Source organism: Fusarium pseudograminearum, chromosome 2 (genome assembly GCF_000303195.2).
Source record: "Fusarium pseudograminearum CS3096 chromosome 2, whole genome shotgun sequence".
Taxonomy (NCBI): Eukaryota; Fungi; Ascomycota; class Sordariomycetes; order Hypocreales; family Nectriaceae; genus Fusarium; species Fusarium pseudograminearum.
The window spans coordinates 936,133-954,411 of record NC_031952.1 but is presented as its reverse complement, the minus strand read 5'-3'; the positions used below and the strand labels follow the sequence as shown (position 1 = coordinate 954,411).

General features: G+C 49.2%; 5 protein-coding genes across 5 annotated transcripts, besides 2 other annotated features; 2 read left to right on the top strand and 3 right to left on the bottom strand.

The window, feature by feature from the left end:
- Nucleotides 1-645: 645 nt before the first annotated feature.
- Nucleotides 646-1,371, top strand: FPSE_09500 (uncharacterized protein; the record flags this gene model as incomplete). The annotated part of the gene is made up of 1 exon (XM_009262617.1): nt 646-1,371. One exon carries the CDS (start codon nt 646-648, stop codon nt 1,369-1,371), a length of 726 nt encoding a protein of 241 aa, XP_009260892.1.
- Nucleotides 1,372-3,991: 2,620 nt separating this feature from the next.
- On the bottom strand, nt 3,992-5,257 carry FPSE_09501 (uncharacterized protein; the record flags this gene model as incomplete). Its single annotated transcript, XM_009262618.1, has 1 exon — nt 3,992-5,257. The coding sequence occupies one exon, from the start codon at nt 5,255-5,257 to the stop codon at nt 3,992-3,994; it is 1,266 nt and encodes a 421-aa protein (XP_009260893.1).
- Nucleotides 5,258-7,965: 2,708 nt separating this feature from the next.
- Nucleotides 7,966-8,551, bottom strand: FPSE_09502 (uncharacterized protein; the record flags this gene model as incomplete). The annotated part of the gene is made up of 2 exons (XM_009262619.1): nt 7,966-8,163; nt 8,498-8,551. 2 exons carry the CDS (start codon nt 8,549-8,551, stop codon nt 7,966-7,968), a joined length of 252 nt encoding a protein of 83 aa, XP_009260894.1.
- Nucleotides 8,500-8,528: a microsatellite.
- A 4,410-nt stretch (nt 8,552-12,961) lies between the features above and the next one.
- Nucleotides 12,962-13,002: a microsatellite.
- Nucleotides 13,003-14,849: 1,847 nt separating this feature from the next.
- FPSE_09503 (uncharacterized protein) lies at nt 14,850-16,256 on the bottom strand (the record flags this gene model as incomplete). Its single annotated transcript, XM_009262620.1, has 4 exons — nt 14,850-15,330; nt 15,700-15,755; nt 16,148-16,160; nt 16,213-16,256. The coding sequence occupies 4 exons, from the start codon at nt 16,254-16,256 to the stop codon at nt 14,850-14,852; spliced, it is 594 nt and encodes a 197-aa protein (XP_009260895.1).
- Nucleotides 16,257-16,828: 572 nt separating this feature from the next.
- On the top strand, nt 16,829-18,175 carry FPSE_09504 (uncharacterized protein; the record flags this gene model as incomplete). Its single annotated transcript, XM_009262621.1, has 1 exon — nt 16,829-18,175. One exon carries the CDS (start codon nt 16,829-16,831, stop codon nt 18,173-18,175), a length of 1,347 nt encoding a protein of 448 aa, XP_009260896.1.
- Nucleotides 18,176-18,279: the final 104 nt, after the last annotated feature.

Here is an 18,279-nt window from a genome sequence, read left to right as displayed (position 1 = left end):
CAAGCGTAATCCTAAGCTTACGACTTGGATACGCGTTGAGCATACGCAGGCTTTGGAGTTGAAGGAACTTTTGTAAGAGATAAGTATTGTCACCAATTAGGATAAGTCTATAGAAATCCTGCCCAGTACAGACTCGAATGACAAAAGCCAGATTATTACCGAGGCTTAGAACTGGTTTGGAAACTGACCTACCCGAGAGTAACAGTTTGTCAATTACAAGGTCGGCATAAGCAAGACAAATCCTCCTCTTGCCCTGTTTATGTCTTTTCACGATAGCTTTAGCTGAAAATAGCAGTAGGTTATAGGTCTAAAATCATGTAATAGCCGGCTTGCGTTTCGTATCCAGCCAATTGCCGGTCTACAATAACGAGCGGTTGACATTGGGCTCAGTATCAAGATGTAAATCCGGAAGGCACTTCCAATCACTTTAATGTCACTAACCTTACTGCTCAGATTTACCTAATCAAGTCTTGACGATGAAGCCATCGGATGTGAGATAGACTCACCGAGTTATCAAGATCAACCGTATGATCGACCATCTAAGTGGATGACCCCCATCCTGCGCATCACGCCTTTACATCCACCTCTTGGATTCGAAACTCAACACCCTCATCTAAAACCACACCTGACAAAACAACACACGCAATGGATCCAGACTCGGAGCAATTACGCAGTATCCTGCAATCCAAGAGCTGGTTCGGCTTCGACCTAGACGACACCCTACACGAGTTCCGCAAAGCAAGTCGCGCAGCAACAACACACTGCCTGAACCACATCGCCAACAAATACCAACCAACACTCCGAGATCTTCAAGACCGATACGCAATCATCCTCAAGCAAGGTACAGCCGAGGCTTTCACCGACGGCAAGACTTCCCACGATTATCGTCGAGCCCGCTTTACTGCCACGTTGAGCCATTTCGGATTGGACCACGACGACGTGTGCATTGACGAATTACTGAACACCTACGAACGTGTTCTCGTGGATAAACTCACCCGCAAACCAGGAGCCACTTCTCTTCTCCAAGCGATCAAAAGATCTGGTCGGAAGATTGCCGTCATCACTGAGGGTCCACAGGATGCTCAGGAGCGGGCAGTTCGAGATCTGGGTATCGAGCAGTACATTGACTTTCTCGCTACCACGAATTACTTTGGTGTAGCCAAGATCTCGGGGCTCTTTGGTAAAGTCCTAGAACATCTCAACGTTCAGCCGCACGACATGGTATTCATCGGCGATTCGCAAGAGCGTGATATAGAGCCCGCGACGAAAGAGGGCATCTATGCGATTCACCTAGCCGAAGACCAAACGGAGCCTCTTGTGCTGCAACGTCGGAGTGTAAACTCATTGGACGTTGTAGCTCGGCTGATCTAGTAGATCTAGACTGCTCGTGACCCCGGATCTAGCGTTACAAGGCTGAGAGGAACAACTAGTCCAGACAGTTTATCAGATCTGGGGCAGGTTACGGTGTAGCTCGAATGATACAAGACCCGTTCAACGTGTCAAGGTGTCACAGGGTGTACACTGCGAGACTGGATGAAATAGATTTCGTGTATTGCGGGTAACAAACAGATCAGACGAGTGCAACGTTTGTGACACTTGCGATTTCAGCTCTTGGTGGTACATTAATTAATTAATTAATAACCTGTCCAGATTTACCTGTGAAACCGAGATACCTCAATTAATATGGTAATCGCTATAATTAAAATACTGTCACTCAGCCTTGTATGCATGCTGACGCTGTACACATTTTCATATAAAATCTGACAGAGCAATCTAATTAAAACCAGCTGCATCTGCACTGAGCCTCGCAGCTTGGGTATGAATCCAGCAGTGAGGGTTACACGGCTGTCATCCGTTACCATTGAGTAACATGTAATCTATCCCCCTTGATAATTCCGGGGTGTATAGAGAACGGCTGAATGCATTGTGACACTGTCCCCCCCCCCATTCATTATGACGGGCGTCGCCGTGAGTTAGACGCCGCACGGGAGGTTTGCCGGTAAGAAAAGCAATTCTGTCACATTTGACCAAAATCGGTAAAGGGAAGTGGGTGTCAAGGTTTGGTCCGGGATAAATCCAAAGGATCAAGTCTGGTGGTTGGTGGTAGTATTACATACAACTCTACTGTAAGCCCAGACAAGGAACAGAGAGAGAGATAATCAGTTCGTTTAGAGAGGAACAACTAGCTACAAAAAATACTACCCTAATCGCTACGAGACCCTGACTTTGTCATGATATGATATCACATGAACTACGTATATGATGCAAGATGCAGCATATCAAATCTGGCCCCCTCCTCCCCTCCTCTTCTGTACACGTGGGAACACCTAAAGAGCAAAAGGGAGCACACAACACAGCAGACCGAGCTTGAACCATGACACTTTTACCGATTGGCCTTGTAGCCGCTTCGCTGCACCCACACCTCCATCAGCAATCATCCTGGAAGAACTAACTAACTACAGCAGCACGCAAGCCACCATCACAGTAGTAGACAGTTAGTAAAAAACAAGTTGAGTTGAATGAAGAAAAGATAAATACGACTACTGCATAACGCTTCAGTAAGTGGCTTTTCCCCATGCATCGGCGAAACCTACACACAAGCAATCCGTTTTGTTTCACAATACATTTGCATTCCAAACCTTGAGGACTCACCGGTCAACGTTAATGTCCATGCGCTGCTGTTACATTCCTTTGCTAACTACTCCGTAACCCTGCTTACACGAGTCGTGTGAGTTCCAAGCCTCCCATGAACCTGAAACAATCCTGGCTTATCACAATTCAATTCCTCAAAAGATTTACATCATTTTTCCCCCTCGCCAGAAACATTAAACGAGGAGAGGAGAAAAGAGACATGACGCACGGTTCGACCAGGGGTTCTTTTTGGTGTTGGCTAACCTGTTCATGACATGACCTCACTAAACTCTAATCCATGCATGTACATGAAAGTAATGTGCCTCAAAACAAACAGGCCAAGCCATCTTGTTTTAGTATTACCCCTCTCAGTCGTTTCGCGGGGTTTTTGGTTAAAACAGGAACAAGTTACGAATATCATCAGGTATTTTGGAATCACGAGACATAGTCAACTGAGATGGTCAGTCAATCAATACATATACAAGCATACACACATACAATGACTTCACATGCATCAGAACATATAGTGTATAGTTTGCGATTTTTTTGCTCAATAATTAAAATAAACCGATCCAATAATATCCAACTTGAAAGTGATATGGTATAATCAATAGCCCAGCCATCCTTGGCTCCCAACTCCTTCCGTCCTCATACAAATCTAAATGCATGAGTGGCATTGCTTCCCAAAAATCCATCAATGAGGAACGTAAAAGACGTTAGATCCTCCAAATTACCGTGTAGTAAAACTGTCCGTTCTAAGTGCGAATCACTTTTTGTTATCCAAACGCGCTGATCCCAATCGAAAGAGAAAACAAAGAAAAAAGTTAAAAAGAATAAGTGTCAAACAAATAATAATCGCCGTCCTGTCGATCCTGCCTCGTTCGTTGCTATCCTTCTTCTCGCGTATAGCTCTGGCTCGCTTGCTCGCGTCATTCCAAATGGAAATAAACATTGGGTATCTCGAATTGGAAGAAAAAGAAGTCCCCTTGATATCGATCCACTCCCTCTGTGCGCGCGCGTGTTGCATTGCTGGTGGTACAGGTCGCCCCTTGATTCTTGGTGTCTTTGATAATAATTGCCAAGTCAATAAAAAGAAATCGCTTTCCTGGGGCGAGATGGACATAGTCGTGAAAAAAGAAAATGAGAAATCCAAGTGGTGTGCGCATCCATGGGATTCCAGCGAAAGTGGTAGTATACAACGGGTATGGTATGGTCCAGTCCGGCGAGCTTTGGTAAATATCACTGGCCGGTGTCATAGGAGTCCATGGGTATAGGTGATAGTAAGTAGTAGTGGTCCAGGTAAAAAGCAGAAACATGGGCATCATGGTCCTGGATCATCCTGGAAAGTAGTGTGGTCCGCTTATTTGGTAGGGTTGCGGAGAATCTCCTCACAGTTGGCGTCAAAGCGAAGGTTGAAGAGCCTCACGTTTTGCATAAACTTTTCTGTCTTGTCGAGCTCACGGTCACGACCGAAGAGGGTCTCGACAAACTCGACACCGGCATTCTTGCCGAGGCCAGCTTGCTTGCGCTTGGCGGCCTTGAGCATGGGAGCTTCACAGGCCTTGAGGAGAGAGCGGAGCTTCTCAGTGAGACGCTCACCGGCCTCGATGAACTCCTCAACGAGGTCACGGTTATCGGGTACGCGGACGCGGCCGACAGTCTCTTCAGCTCTCTTCACCTTACCGGCGAGCTGGATAAGAAGAAGCCACATCTCGCCGGCCATGTCAGAGATGGGAGTGGCAGGACCTTGGTGGTAGACGGTCCAGTCATAGATCCACTTGCCCAGACTGTTGGCGTCAAAGACACTACCGAGGAGTAGGATAGGTTCCTCGGCAGGGTCCCAGTTCTTGAGTGAGTATCCGGTGGGGATGCGGTGCTTGCGAGCATCGGCTTCGGTGGCCTTGGGAGTGGAGGGGGTGGAGACCGGCTTGGTGGTTGTGCTGCGGTGGGACGAGCTGCCGGGCCGAACGGTCTGGGGGCGAGAGGGGGGGACGACGGTGGAGGAGCGACGGTTGTGGCCGAAGCTGGTAGGGGGTCGGGACTGAGGCGACTGGAACACGGAAGCGGCCTGTTCTCGTGTGTAAACTTCATCGTAGCCGACGGTAGCACCCTGCAGGTAGTCGTCGTAATTAGTGTACCGTCCTCGGTCATCATCAAAGTCTCGAGGTAGGAAAGCGGATCTGCGGTGATGATGGTTCTTGGAGCGGGACTGTGCGGGAAGCACATATGTATGTCCCAGCGCCTCGATGATCTCGTCCTCGTCGGATTCTCCGTAAGGAGTGGAAGCCCGGACATAGGTAAAAGAGAATCGGCGGCCGGGCTTGGAGCGCGGAGAAGACTCGGAAGGCCTGCGCGACGAAGAAGTTTTGTGACTCACATCTGCCGTGCTATATTGCCCGTTGCTGTTGTAGCGAGGCGAGTCCTTTGGAGGACGTGGGCTGAAATCGCTAGCCTGAGAGTAGCTGTTGAATCGTGAATGGGCCACTCGCGTCGCTGGCCGTCTGGGAGTTGAGTCTGCCCAGGTCGGCCTCGGTGAGGGGGTTGGTGTTGCGGACGACATCCTCGAGTAAGTGTCGTAGTCGTGGATCGGGGTCGATCCAGGAGTTCGTGGAGAGTGGTAACTCATGATATTGTGAAAAGATGTCCAGCTGACATCCACTGTTTCCAGGCTTTCAAACAACTGCTCTCCTCCCGAGCACCCGCAGTTGTTGGGTTGTGTTTTCGCTCACGGATTCGTCGTTTAGTTGTTCGAGTGTGTTTTTGTAGGTATTTTTCTAATGAGTAAGTTGAGTGGCTGTCAGAAAAGTCTAAACTGCATGCAAGCAGAGTGGACAATCAAGATGCGCCGGGGAAGAGACGCCCAAGGAAAGGTGATGGATTTTAAGCCCGTCACCTCGGTATGTAGTCGGAAGAAAAGAGGTTAGAAGATTCTTTTGCGACGGCGAACATGACCAATGGGTATTATATCTCTCCTCAACTTTGGAGGAATAGGCACCAGATCCCGTGGAACCCGGTAGTAGTGGCGAGAAGATGCTGGTGAGATCCAGCAGTAAGAGTGGTGATTAGGAACAAATGAGCGATGACGTCGATGAACGACGTGCTGATAAAGCGTTGATGAACTCTTTTGGGGGGACTTTGTGATTGGCAATTGCCAAGATACGTGTAAAAGAGAGGAAAGGAGGGTTGAGTGGGTGGTGGGCTAGATATATACTGATGTCGGGCCCAGCGAGAGATTTGTGTGCGTCTTTCCTGTGGGCACCGCACGGTCAACTCCCAAACCAAACCTGCCTTTAGCGGGTGATGACAGGGGAACACGCTAGTGGGAGGAGGGGCGCAAGACAAGGACAAGGGGGGGTACACAAGTAGGTTTATTAGGGGCAGGGGGTGGAAGCCCAGAGCAGAGGCCGCAGGCTCGTGAGGGTGTGCAAGAGTCACTCAGTGAGAGACAGGGGAGCCTGGCCGATGCAGGCTTTGCAATTGCACTTTGGACTCGTCCCTCCCTTTTGTCGTTTTCTTGCAGTGGCTGAAGTCTGATGTAGTGCAGCGCAATGCAGTGCTGCGGTTTGCTGAGTGTTGATTATTTTTATTTAGAATATTCGTAATCTTTGCTTTAATTGCTGGAAGAATTTCTTATCGTGGGAATATATTGACAGATTCTCGTAGTGACTCCTGGAATCAACTGGAATATGACTCAGAGAGGCGGGCAGTGTTCTTATTGCGGTCTTGTATTGCGCCGTGTCTGCGGTGCAGGCAGATGCTGCAGCAGCAGTAAGTTATTGATAATCAGGATCAGGGTGTAAGGGCAGTTAAAATTCCGGACTGTGCGCTGGTGGCTCAATTTCTCTCCAACCAGCAAAGTCAACGTGCGGCGCACTGGCCTCACATCAGAATCAGATTCGTTTGGCGAAATGAGCAGAAACGGTGACGCAGTCTGTCCAGGACACCGCTGTAAAGTGTAGACTGCACTGCAGTACGGCGCGGGCGCGGGCGTGGACGCTGCAGGCCAAGCTTTTTTTATTTTACCTGTCAGGTAGCAGTGGTTTGATAAACGCCCTACCGCTGCTACAGGAGCCAGAAACCCAATTCCTCTCTTGTTGGGTTTGATCAAATGAATCAAACTCGAGCACTCACGCGTAATTATGACTCAACCTTGGTCACAAGTCAGCTTTCAGATCCCAAGATATCAAGAGGCGAACTCTTTGCAATGAAAGGGGCAACAGAAATAACGACAGCCATAGGTTAGGTTCGATATTAAAAAAAAAGAGGCAGCCGTTTTCATGTGAAAAGGAGACTGGGAAAATAGCATGAAAAATAGGACAAGGTGTTTTGATTGATTGCTTTTCCATCCAATTCAGCTCACAATATCCATGGGGGTGTGCATAGTGGCGCACTGCTTCTTTGTCTCTCAACAACAAGACAGGACACCAGGGATAGTGCGCACACACACACACAACGCACACAATTCAGACTTCCCCTTTCTTGTGAGCCTCTTTTCTTTTCTTTTTTGGTATATCTCCTTGCTCTCTTGTAACACGGGAACCAGTCACTGAATGCAAGGAGAAGAGTCATACCAGGATGAGGAGAGAAAAGTCTGCAAACTGAACTGATCCAACAGAAAGAAGCAAATACACACAACAATAGTTTTGTGAGAGAGAAAAAAAAACCACTTACCACATACAGTACAGGGTTTTCGTAATAAAGGCGGTGTTTGATTGCTGGGCTTTTGTGAGAATGTTGCTTCTTCGACCCAATGTCTCTCGCAAAGCGCACACCTCTCTCAATTCCCCCTGTTCCAAAAATTCGATTGCAGGACTCGCCAGGTCTTCCAAAAAGAGAAGTACTCCACTAGAATGCCAGTCGAATTTACCGGCGGGCAGTAAGCGAGATTGACGGCCTGGATCCAAAATCCAAAAATTCCCAACGTCTTGCGTACCCGGATGCCCGCGATTCTGTTCCGGTGAAAATTTTTCTTCTCCTCGAGCTTCTAGGCGCGCTGGCGGCAACGGACCAACAGGGGACAGGCGACAGGGCCAGCTCGGTGTGATTCAAAAGGCCAGGGCGCTCAGTAGACCGTTACACCCCCTGGACGGGCACTTTTTCTGATGTATGATATTAGATTAGATTAGTGTAGCGTAGAGTGCTGGTAGGACTGTTAAGATACGGGAATACGAAGCTGACGCAACCGAGCGGCCAAACGATGGCAAGGATCCCAGAAAGTTATCGACTTGTTGGGGCACCGTTTGCTTGGTTCCGAACCCATGCAAACACTATCAGTTACCACTTTCTTGACGGGCACACAAGTGCGACGCGAGGCTGGCAAAGGCTACCGGTAGGCTACCACCTGGAGTCGTTACCCTGTGTAGCCGAGTCAGGCTTGTTGTTGTATGGCTGGACCTTGTCTTGCGAGTGAGAAATCCACTGGTTGCCAGGGCTTTTGAAGTTTTGATAAATGTCAACAAGGCTGTAGCCTGGAATGGGAGATCGCGAATCAAGGTCATGCAAGACAAATAATAGAGTTGCGAGCCTTGAGGCCTTGGAAGTTAGATCTCGTGATGGGTTGCCCAGTCTTGAATTATATCGAGTGGCACGCCGTTAGGTAACAGTAATTCTCGTTCAGAGTAACTGTCACGGTGGCGGAGAGATGATGAAACTCCGCAAGTAAGCAAGAGCTGTGCCGCCGCAGTAATTAATTTGAACTTAATGGTTGTCGGGACGAGATTGATGCAAAAATCAGGAAACGTTGTCGGGTTTTATCAATCAGCCTGAGGCTCTACACACCATTAAATTTATCATCACACGCTCAAAGTTGCTGACGTTTATGTTTATGGGTCATGACGATGTCATTGGGTGGTTGAGGTTCGCATACATCAGCAGCAGCAGCGCAGCAGCAGTAGCAGGCAGGAGCAATAGTGTCGTGCATTTTTATCCCACCTTCCATCTTCCCCGATTCCCCAAGTGCTCTCTCATGCATATCCTTTCCCTTGTGACAGGTGCTCTCGTCCACTGCCAGACGAGAATATCGCTGCAACTTCTCCGCATCACATCACGCCGCGCAATAAACGCCGTGAACTCGGTCACTGCCAATCGGTAAATGCACTCGTTAATTCGAGGGTGTCCATCTGGAGCCAGATGCATGTGATGAGGTCCCCCAGGCTTACGAATACGGGTCCCAGCGGAGGATCTTTTTCGTCCTTCTTGTCAACTTTCCTCTTTGAGAAATGATTGAGTGTTACAACCCTGTCGTTGGTATTGATTCCAGAGTCCTAGAATGTCACTTCCGCAAGGCCGACGAAGCGAAAGAACGTGGTCGAGAGAAGCGACAGAAAAAAGAGGCTGGGCGGGACGACATCCCTTGCAGGAGCAAGCATCTCCAGAAACACCCTTACATCAACGCGACAGCGATGTTTAGACAGCCATTTGTTGCATCGACAAGCCGTGATGCCATGCCACGCGACTTGACTTGACCGATGAACCAGTGGATCGGCCGGCTCTCGACAGCTTCTCCGCACGGAACGGCGGGGGCCAAACAAAGATGGATATGGAGACTGACATGACAGATCGTGCATTCGGTTCGGTACTGGGACTGGATGGTTGAAGCGCGGAAGCGGAGGCGACAGATGTCAAACCCTGCACTGGACACCACTCACGAATAGGGTCGTTTCCAGTGCCCATCGGCCTGCAACTGCGGCGGCACTAAACTAAAGGTGATGTAAACACACTCACGGAGCTCCTTCTTCCCAGAGACGGACAAGCGTCCTGTGAGCCGCAGCTTTGTTCCATTCTTCCATTTTCAATTACAACCCTCGCCAAATTCCAATTCCGCATCTTCAGTCGAGCCTATTTGTCTCGAGCTATCGCGCGCTAACTTGGCCGGTCTTTTAGACATGAGAATGGCAGACGCTCGGTCGCGCCGCCCTTTAAGTGACTGCATTGTTAATGGCAAATTGCCCCTTCATGTCAGTCATATCCGCCCTTGACGGCCTCCCATTTCCAGATCTTCTTCCGAAATGTGGCGACGAACAAGGGAGCCGTGCTTCTTCTAGTAATCGCCTTTCCATCGACTTGATTGATGGGCCGAGGCCCTCGCTCCCTGCTTGCCTAGCCTCTGCTCTTTGTTGGCCGATCTGTTGTCTTGATTGGACACGACGCCGCGAACCAGCGGCCATGGGAATTGAGGTTTGTGTCTCACAGACTCACCAACTTGACCTATCTCAGATGCCCATGCCATCCATGATTGCTCACTCGTCTCAGACCTGCAGGCATTTTGTGATGACTCCTTCAAACGTCTTACATTATGGATCAAAATTTGCAAAACTTTTCTCTCGCCATTAAAATCCCTGCCGTCAAGGGCATACGTTGAGTCGCGATGACATACATGACCCGAATCGCTTCAAGTGTGTCGAGCAGAAAAGAGATTTCGATGCCGGGTTGTCTCTAGTGATTCCGATTTCAAGACCAAGGACAAGACACGATTATCTTGTGTGTCCGCATCCGGACCGATGAAATCAACCTTTGATTGCGAGTGTCAACGCTCTGGCCTCCTTTGCTCTGAACTAACTACTCCCAGGATCCTAGATGTTTTTATCCGGCTGTCATTTCTACGACACAATGGCTTTCTACTTGGACGACCGGACCGAAGTTTACCTGTGCCCCGAGGACAGGGGCAGGGGATACTGATCAATCATCCCGGACTTCGCCATGGATAGGGTTGGTGTTGGGACGGGCAAGCAGGGGGTGGATAAGAATTCCTGGAGCCGGAGGATGGAGCTGCAGAGCAGAAACAGTGTCTACCAGCCGGACCTTGTGCTCATTGCCAGGGGGGACACAAAGTTTGGACGGGCGTGGCTAGGAGACCCTGACTTTGGTCCAACACGACCAGGTCCATGCGTCGACGTCCAAACGCGTGCCTGAGTCCCAGAATTCGGTCACTGAGGTTTAGCGGCCTTTGCACCGACGACTTGCCCTAAGGCACCCACAATGACAACGGCTTCAGCGATCCAGACACGAGAATGGAGTCTTGGACGGGATGCGGGGAGAAATCCTGTCCTTTCAGAGGCTCAAGAGGCTCAAGAGGTTTGTTCAGTGGGTGCGCGGACGACGGACGACAGCCGGATGGAGTCTGCATCAAACATTGCCCAGCTTCAACCCCAGTCGTCTGGTCTCGTTGCTAATACTATCAGGATCAATTGTTTTTTCATGACATTGGAAAAAAAGAATTGTGTGCGTCTGGGTGGGATGGCGCCCACAATGTTAATTATTGAAAAATCGGTCTGTGTGCAGTGTCTCGAGACAAGGATTCCCACCACTGAGACTCAGCACTGTTCCTCGCAATAAGACCAAGACAGCGCCTTGACGACGCAATGCCAGCACAACCCTAATCAGGGTCGAGAATGCGACAATACAGTGTGCGACCTTGACGAGACCCGGGCGTTCGGTCTGAGCTTCCCTCACCTTGACCTTGACCTTGACCTTGACTGATGGGCCCGAAATTAAGGCCAGAGACAATGGGTCGACGGATTTGATCAATTTACGCTACACACCCCGCACGCCCCTACATTGGGCCCGGCCGGTAATGATAAAATCGCGGCCCAACGCTACGATGCAATTATCCTGCTGGGCACCGTGTTTCATACGCTAATAATAAGAAAATGGATGCGAGCACAGCGCCTTGTCCTTGTCTCTCATGGTGACTCCTTGTCGGCATGTGGTGCACAGCCGAGTCCAGGTAAATTATCTAGGACTATTTATCTCTGGATACGGATAAACAAACTCGACAGGACAACAGATGGCAGACGGCAGATAGCTTGGGCACCAATATGCTGGCGTTTGTCTTGGTTGATCAGTTTCTGGATCTTGAACTACTGTTTCAAAGAAGGAAATCTGTATTAACTACGGAGTACTTGCGCGGTAAAGCTTGCGGCCGGATATGGATATGCATGTCCAGCATCAAGACGCACACACCCTTGCGGCGTATGGGAGCCATGTTCCTTCATGTTGATGGTCTTGTTGTTGTCGGCCATTTGGGTGGAATACAATCCCCATCACCATCCTTGTTACATGCAGTCCTGGACAGCCCTGGATGTAAACCCGGTCAAAAAGCTCGGATGTGAAATTTTTTACTCCTCTGGTTCTTTTCTGGTTTTCCTCGAGATATTCTCTTTCTTGCGGAAGAAGTCGTAACAAAAGCCTTGTTTGTTATGATGCTGTTATTCCCGAAATAACTGATCCATAGGATCGCAAAGTCATCGCTCGATGCTCGGCACTTTCGGTCGTCTCTGTGAACAATCGTTCACCGACGGAGACTCTCATTCTCTTACACGATGGCTGCCTCTCCAAGTGGATGAGACGGTGACTCATAGCAGCCTTCGCTTCATGCTGGCTGGCGCTGACAGTGTCTGCAGCTCGCTGCGTGTACCCTCTGGTTTGGTGTATTGATGTCCAAATAAACCCGCGGCCCCGTCATATCGGTCCCGCATGCACCCCAAAGACGGATGCCGATTGGCATCCACCACCACACTGCCTGGTCTAGCAGACACGTTGCTGCGTGCACCGGCGTCAATCAAGCTTCACGATAGAGAGAGAAGAGGTTGACCCCCGGCGTGTAAGCTGGAACAAAGGACAAAGAGCTTTCTTTGAACAGGACTTTTGCCATGTGGATGTCATGTCTTCTAGACTCGGGGTCGATTTGACAGGCTGGCTGGTGCTTCTGTCGACCCTTGCCCGCGATTCGCCATTTCTAGCGACGATATCATATCTGAAGCAATAATGACCCCAAAAATAAAATCGAAAAATAGGGCTCGTCCAGGATTCCCCTCGGTTGGCCCCCTCCAAACAGCTAAGCCTACGGCTACTGCAGACTTGGAGACACGCTACAGCAAACCTACAATAGCAAGGCGGTTCAAAATTTTCTGGCTTGACGTATCTCTCACCGACTCTTAGGAAAAAGACGGTCCATGTTGCTCGGATGCGCACCTTTGATGGGATGCACCATCGCGGGGCCCTCTTGGAGACGGGCCGCTCTCTTGCAAGCACAGCGCTTGCAATCGCTGAACCGAATAGGCCACCACCAGGACTCGAGGAGCGGACCCTTGGCTAGGTCATTGTCGCGACGTGGTCACCAACTGGCCAAGGCTGAAGGCATACAAAACCTAGAGCTGTCCGCATTGTGACGTATGCAGGATCCCTCGGATCCATATCTGCCTGCTGTCAGTTAACGGTTTGAAAGGGAGCTCAGATAATGATGGGTGTGTGTGCTACGGAGAGATGATGTATCTCTGTTGCTGCTGCGTCTCATGGCGTGCAGTTGAGGCTAGTGTCTTGAATGCCAAAGATATATACATACATTTACATATACATACAGATACAGATACAGGACAATGCAGATGCAACAGTGGAAACTAACACAAGATAAGAACAAGCGGCGACGATCCAAAGCACACCGCAAAACACCGCCGTTTTAAAGATGGCGGAACTAGAATGCAGCGGCCGGCTACACTATAGCGCCCTCCGCTATTTGACAGGGTCGATCTTGTCAACTAAGTCTTTTTGCTTCTTCGCACAAAGGCCTGGACGGGACGAGAAAATCTCTTCCAGAATGCACGATAGCGTCTAATTGATGGTGTGTGTCTCTCGATCCAAGGTGATTAGGGCAAGACACGCAGCTGCATGCATATGGTACGGAGCCAAAGAGGGTCGCATTTTGAAGAGCAGCAACAATGCTGTTGGAGCGACAACGTGATGCATCATGATGGAGCAAACTAGACTACTGTATGTACAGTCTAGCACGGCATCAGCGTCTCGCGCGTGTCGGGAACTCAGGAGAGGTCAGATCCTGGCAGCGTGGAAAAAAGAGAAGAAAAGAAGAGTCATACTGTGACAGTAAGGATGAAAAACCCCTCTAGTTCAAGGCTCAGATGCGTTCATGCCCAGCGGTTTTGGAGATTTATTTCTGATGGTGTTGTCTGCGTTGTTCATACCTCGAGGGTTGTATGCTAATGTTCGGGTCCGGCCGCAGAACAAATTGTAAGTCGAGGGCCACAGCCAATGATAGTTGACGCAGTCATGATTTCAGACCCCAAAGTTGCTTAATTGGATTCACTAGACCGTCTGCACGTCGGGAACCAGAACCGCTTCCCACTCCCACGTCACATCACATCTCACAAGTTGAGACCCCTCCCCTCTACAGTTTGTTTACTCAAGAGAACTGCACCAGAACCAATAACAGAATTAGGGCAAACTTGACGAGAAACGGGCATGAGCATGGGGCTGAACTGAACGCACGTTAGCATTCTGCAAAGGTCAGACAGTCAGCCCTGAAGTTGATGAGATACCGCTGCATGGTGCTAACCCTAGACCACAGATGATAATTCACGAAATAATTAAGTATGAGACCAATATGGGCGGTGTAAGTGATAGTTCGTGATCATCACCTGTACTCAAAGTAAAAAAACACGCCAAATATCACATGTGCAGAAACACAAAGTGGTCTGCTGCCAAGTTTTCTGTCCATGTCCCACAATAGCATGACGGTACGGAAAGTCAAATAGAAAAAAAAGCTGCTGGCCTCAAAAATTAATGTGTGTGGTATTTTTTTGACTTTCCCTCAAAAAAAAACTTTACACCCCCTTGTTCAACAATCATGCATGATCCTTGAAAAGGACTGAGAGAAATTGGTGGTGGTCTCTAGCCACGTGGGGCTGTGGCGGTGCATACAACGCCACAACCCACGGAGTTGGGACTTTGATTGCGTGACCGATGCCTCCCCACCTTCGGGGGTTGAAGCGGCCGGGAGACGACTTTTAAGACCCAGAAAATCGGGTTTTTTTTCGTCTACATGCGCCTTTCCGTCTCCGGGATGGCAATTTTAATTAGTGACGTAGTAAAAGCAGATGCTGTATCACAGACCAGCAGTTTTCTTTTTCTGTCTGTGCTGTTCTTTTTTAGATAAGGGTTTATTTGTAATTAGATCTTGCTGCCTAAACATATTCTATTGTTCTTAATTTCTCTACTAACCCCTGTTATCGTTCTTAATGCTGAGATTGGGCATATATCACACCCCTTCAAAAGTACACCCTGATTTTATCAGATAGGTAGTTCATTCTGTTGAATATGACTACTAAGTTCGGGCCAAAGAATGACTCATATTATGTTGCTGGTTGAGATGGAACAGTTGTTACGTGCACCGCCACACCGATACGTAAACACGGACATCGAATCAATTACGCAAGGAGTATGGACTTGTTATAGGCAGCAGTGCGCAAGAGGGAGCCCATGGATATCGCGTATCTGAGTGAACTGCAAGGCGGCTGCACGAGCCAATACGATTTCGTAGAGTATCTGTGATTCACGGTGGCGAGGGAGGTGTAAGCCAGGGGTTTAGGGGATACCGGGTTTGCGAGCCGATGTATGGACATGCCTTGGTGGGACTTGGTATCAGATATTTGAAGAGGTTGGTTTTGGTGCGATGATTCGATGAGGGGAATGGAGGTGATGGCGAGGTTGGTGTCAGATGGAAGGAGTGAGTATTGCACCGTGAATGGAACCACGGGATCTTGTATCGCCGCGGATGAGTCTTGGCCATTTTGTGTGGTTGATAACATGTGAAAGCGTAGGAGAAGTTGGACTTGGATCAGTGATGCCTGGAATTTGAGTATCAGGTAGACGAGTGGCCTGGATGCCTCCTTGTGATGGATGTACTGACTGTTGTGGAAGTTGTCATGCTCTTCCGTTATTAGCAATAGAGGAGTAGCAGGGTTTTAAGCCATTCAACTTATCGTGAAGTATGTTCAAGAGGGAGTATCTATGATGATGATTATCTCTTCTTAGATCGAATGAGTCTACATTCATATACTCATCTATGATAGTGATGTGCAACGTAGATCAAGACTCATTCAAGACCACATCGAGGCATGAATGAGTATGTCTTTGAACCAGAACCTGGATTTGAGCTTCTTTACCCTATACTATGTCTCCCTTTAACTTGAACGATTGACTACAAGAAATAGAATCCTATCCCGGCATCGGAACACAATATATCCCAAGTCCTGTATAAGTGAGTCATGAGATTACCCTGGAGTCTTTTTGACCTTGGACGTCGCCTGACCGAGACTCTCATCCCAGTCCGTCTAAGTAGTGTAGTCTAAAGAAAGACATGTTATCTATAGTAGGCTACGAACTTGCTGTCCTGTGGAGAAAGTAGCCGTGGTAGAACCATAGGATAGCCATTAAATTCGTGGCATGGCAAGTCTGTGGTAACTTGGTGATGACTTCTTCCTCAACAAGGCCAGTTGCCAAGTCAGTCACTCGCCGCTCCTTTACCGAATCCTGATGCTATAGCCTCATCATCCCTTCCCGACTGTGGGGTATTGTATCTGGTCCTTTCTATAAGATATGGCTCGAATCCTAGCACTTTCGCTGATTTCACATCACAGAGGTACACGCCCCATGTGTTGGTGACCGAGTGATGGTACAAGCTCAACACACTCGACCGCAAGTATCTTGATAGCACAATGCCTACCTTTAGATGATTGCTATTTGTTGACAACGAACAGTGATGATATCCCTTAGATGTCTGTAACTTACTAGGTGTTCTCTGATTCGTCGATGCCCAATTGTGACGAGGTCATGGCGTCCAAGGTCAACAACACGGCACACCGAAGTTTCCCAGCCACTAATCAACCTACACCGCAGTCGGCCAAGATAAGATCAAGATGTTCTCCCCCTTTCTTTAAGCGAAGTCTTTGCTTCCGGGACAACTAGCGGTAGATCCATCACAGGATCCTCGTCTAAGCGGTCCATGCTGAGGCTCCCGTCCTGACATGTGCAGTGATAAATGCATAAATGCTACCAAATGCATGTCAAATCGGTAGGGAATAACCACGTGAAACAAGCATTCCTGCACATAACAAACAAATGCAAATAATACTGCAACAATAAATCGTGCCATCAACATCTGCTGGTGGCATGTGAAGGTATCAGTGATGACTAAGCGAGCTGAGCGCCTGCAGATTCAAAATTCCCCACCAAGCGAGGTTGGGATGATCAGGTCAACCGAAGGTACAAAGTCAATAAACAAAACAAAGCAGCTCGCCGTTTGACACTCAAACCATCAAGATCAACGGTCTTCTAGAACAAGCGGGACCTTGAAGGACCGAAACCCTCTTTGTTGTTGACCTATACTCATATCCCATACCCCAAGATGCATTATATCAGATTCCTTCGAGCGCCTAAATTCGTTCAGGAGCGTCACGGCGCCTTTGTCCAATTACTCTTCACCATAACGACTGATCTCGGAGACTCATTCTTGTACCCTGAGAGGTTCTTGGACCTTCAAGTCGTTGCTATCGCTGCCTCACCTGAAGGCGGCTCAACATGGCTTCTCTCAGATCCTGGACACCTTCACTGGCAACCTGGTATGCGCGTCGCCAAGCCAACATTAGAACTCCCCATCGCTCTTGAACGAGCTGTTGAGTCTGGAATGAGAGTTCACGTTTGTGTCAGAGCATCAGAGCCTCAACACACAGCTGAGAGTGTCCCCCGCATCCTAGCCTTGTCAGCTGAGAAAATGCGGTATCGTCGGGAAGCTGCGGAAAAAGGTGCTGTCATGCCAGCTTGGGTACCAGTGACCGCTCAGCCTTCAGAGACGGATGTATCCATTCGAAGACTTGTTCTGAGTGAGTCGCCCGATGGTCTGGGGACTATGGAGATTGAAGAGGAGATCGGTGAGAGCATAGCACGCCACATATGGGATGGAGGCGTGATGGCGACATGTGCACTTGCTGGAATCGAGGCTGCTCCTAATAGCGAGTCCAGCCAAAACCCCTGCATGAGGACCATGAAAAACATCTTTAGCCAACAAGACACAATCCGTGTGTTGGAATTGGGTTGTGGTGTGGGCATTTTGGGTCTCGGGCTCGGCGCTGTGTACCCTCAACTAGGATCTCTCGAAGGTGACTGCACCATTCTGATGACAGATCTACCAGAAGCCGAGCAGCGAGCCAGAGCCAACATGAGGAGGTTGGAGAAATCTCACCTGCGATTCCAGGAGAATCCAGTACATATGCTTTACGAAAACCTGGACTGGGAGGAGGGCAAGCAGGGTCGCTTTGGACCAGCGGTTCGATCTGGACCTTGGGATCTCGTGATGCTCAGCGACTGCACCTACAATGTCGACATGCTTCCGCCTCTGGTGGAAACCCTATCAGCCATCCACATGGCAAACTTAACCTACTTCCCCAAAGGGGAACCGTTTACTACAAAAGTCTTTTTGGCCACCAAGCCACGCCACGACTCAGAGGAGGTTCTGTACGAGCTAATGGATAAGCAAGGCTGGTATAGCGTTCACAAGCAAATTATCCGAAAGCCTGTCCTTGGCGAGGCGCCTCAAATTGTCGAACTTCATCTGTTTGACAAGTCTGGGCTCAGCGAGGGCCAGAGCGCAACAAGAACAGAAGTCAAGAGAGAAGAGAAGAAGGAATTTGACGACGAAGGCGATGCGTCAGACACCGAGTCGAGCGTGTCGTCGGACGAGGAGTCGGAGTACTAGGCAGGCTCTGGTGATCTCGTGCTAATGCTGGGCGACGATGGCCTCAGGCGTTCCATCTGCGCAAGGCGACCGCATCACCAGCTTTTCCGGAATCGCGACAACCA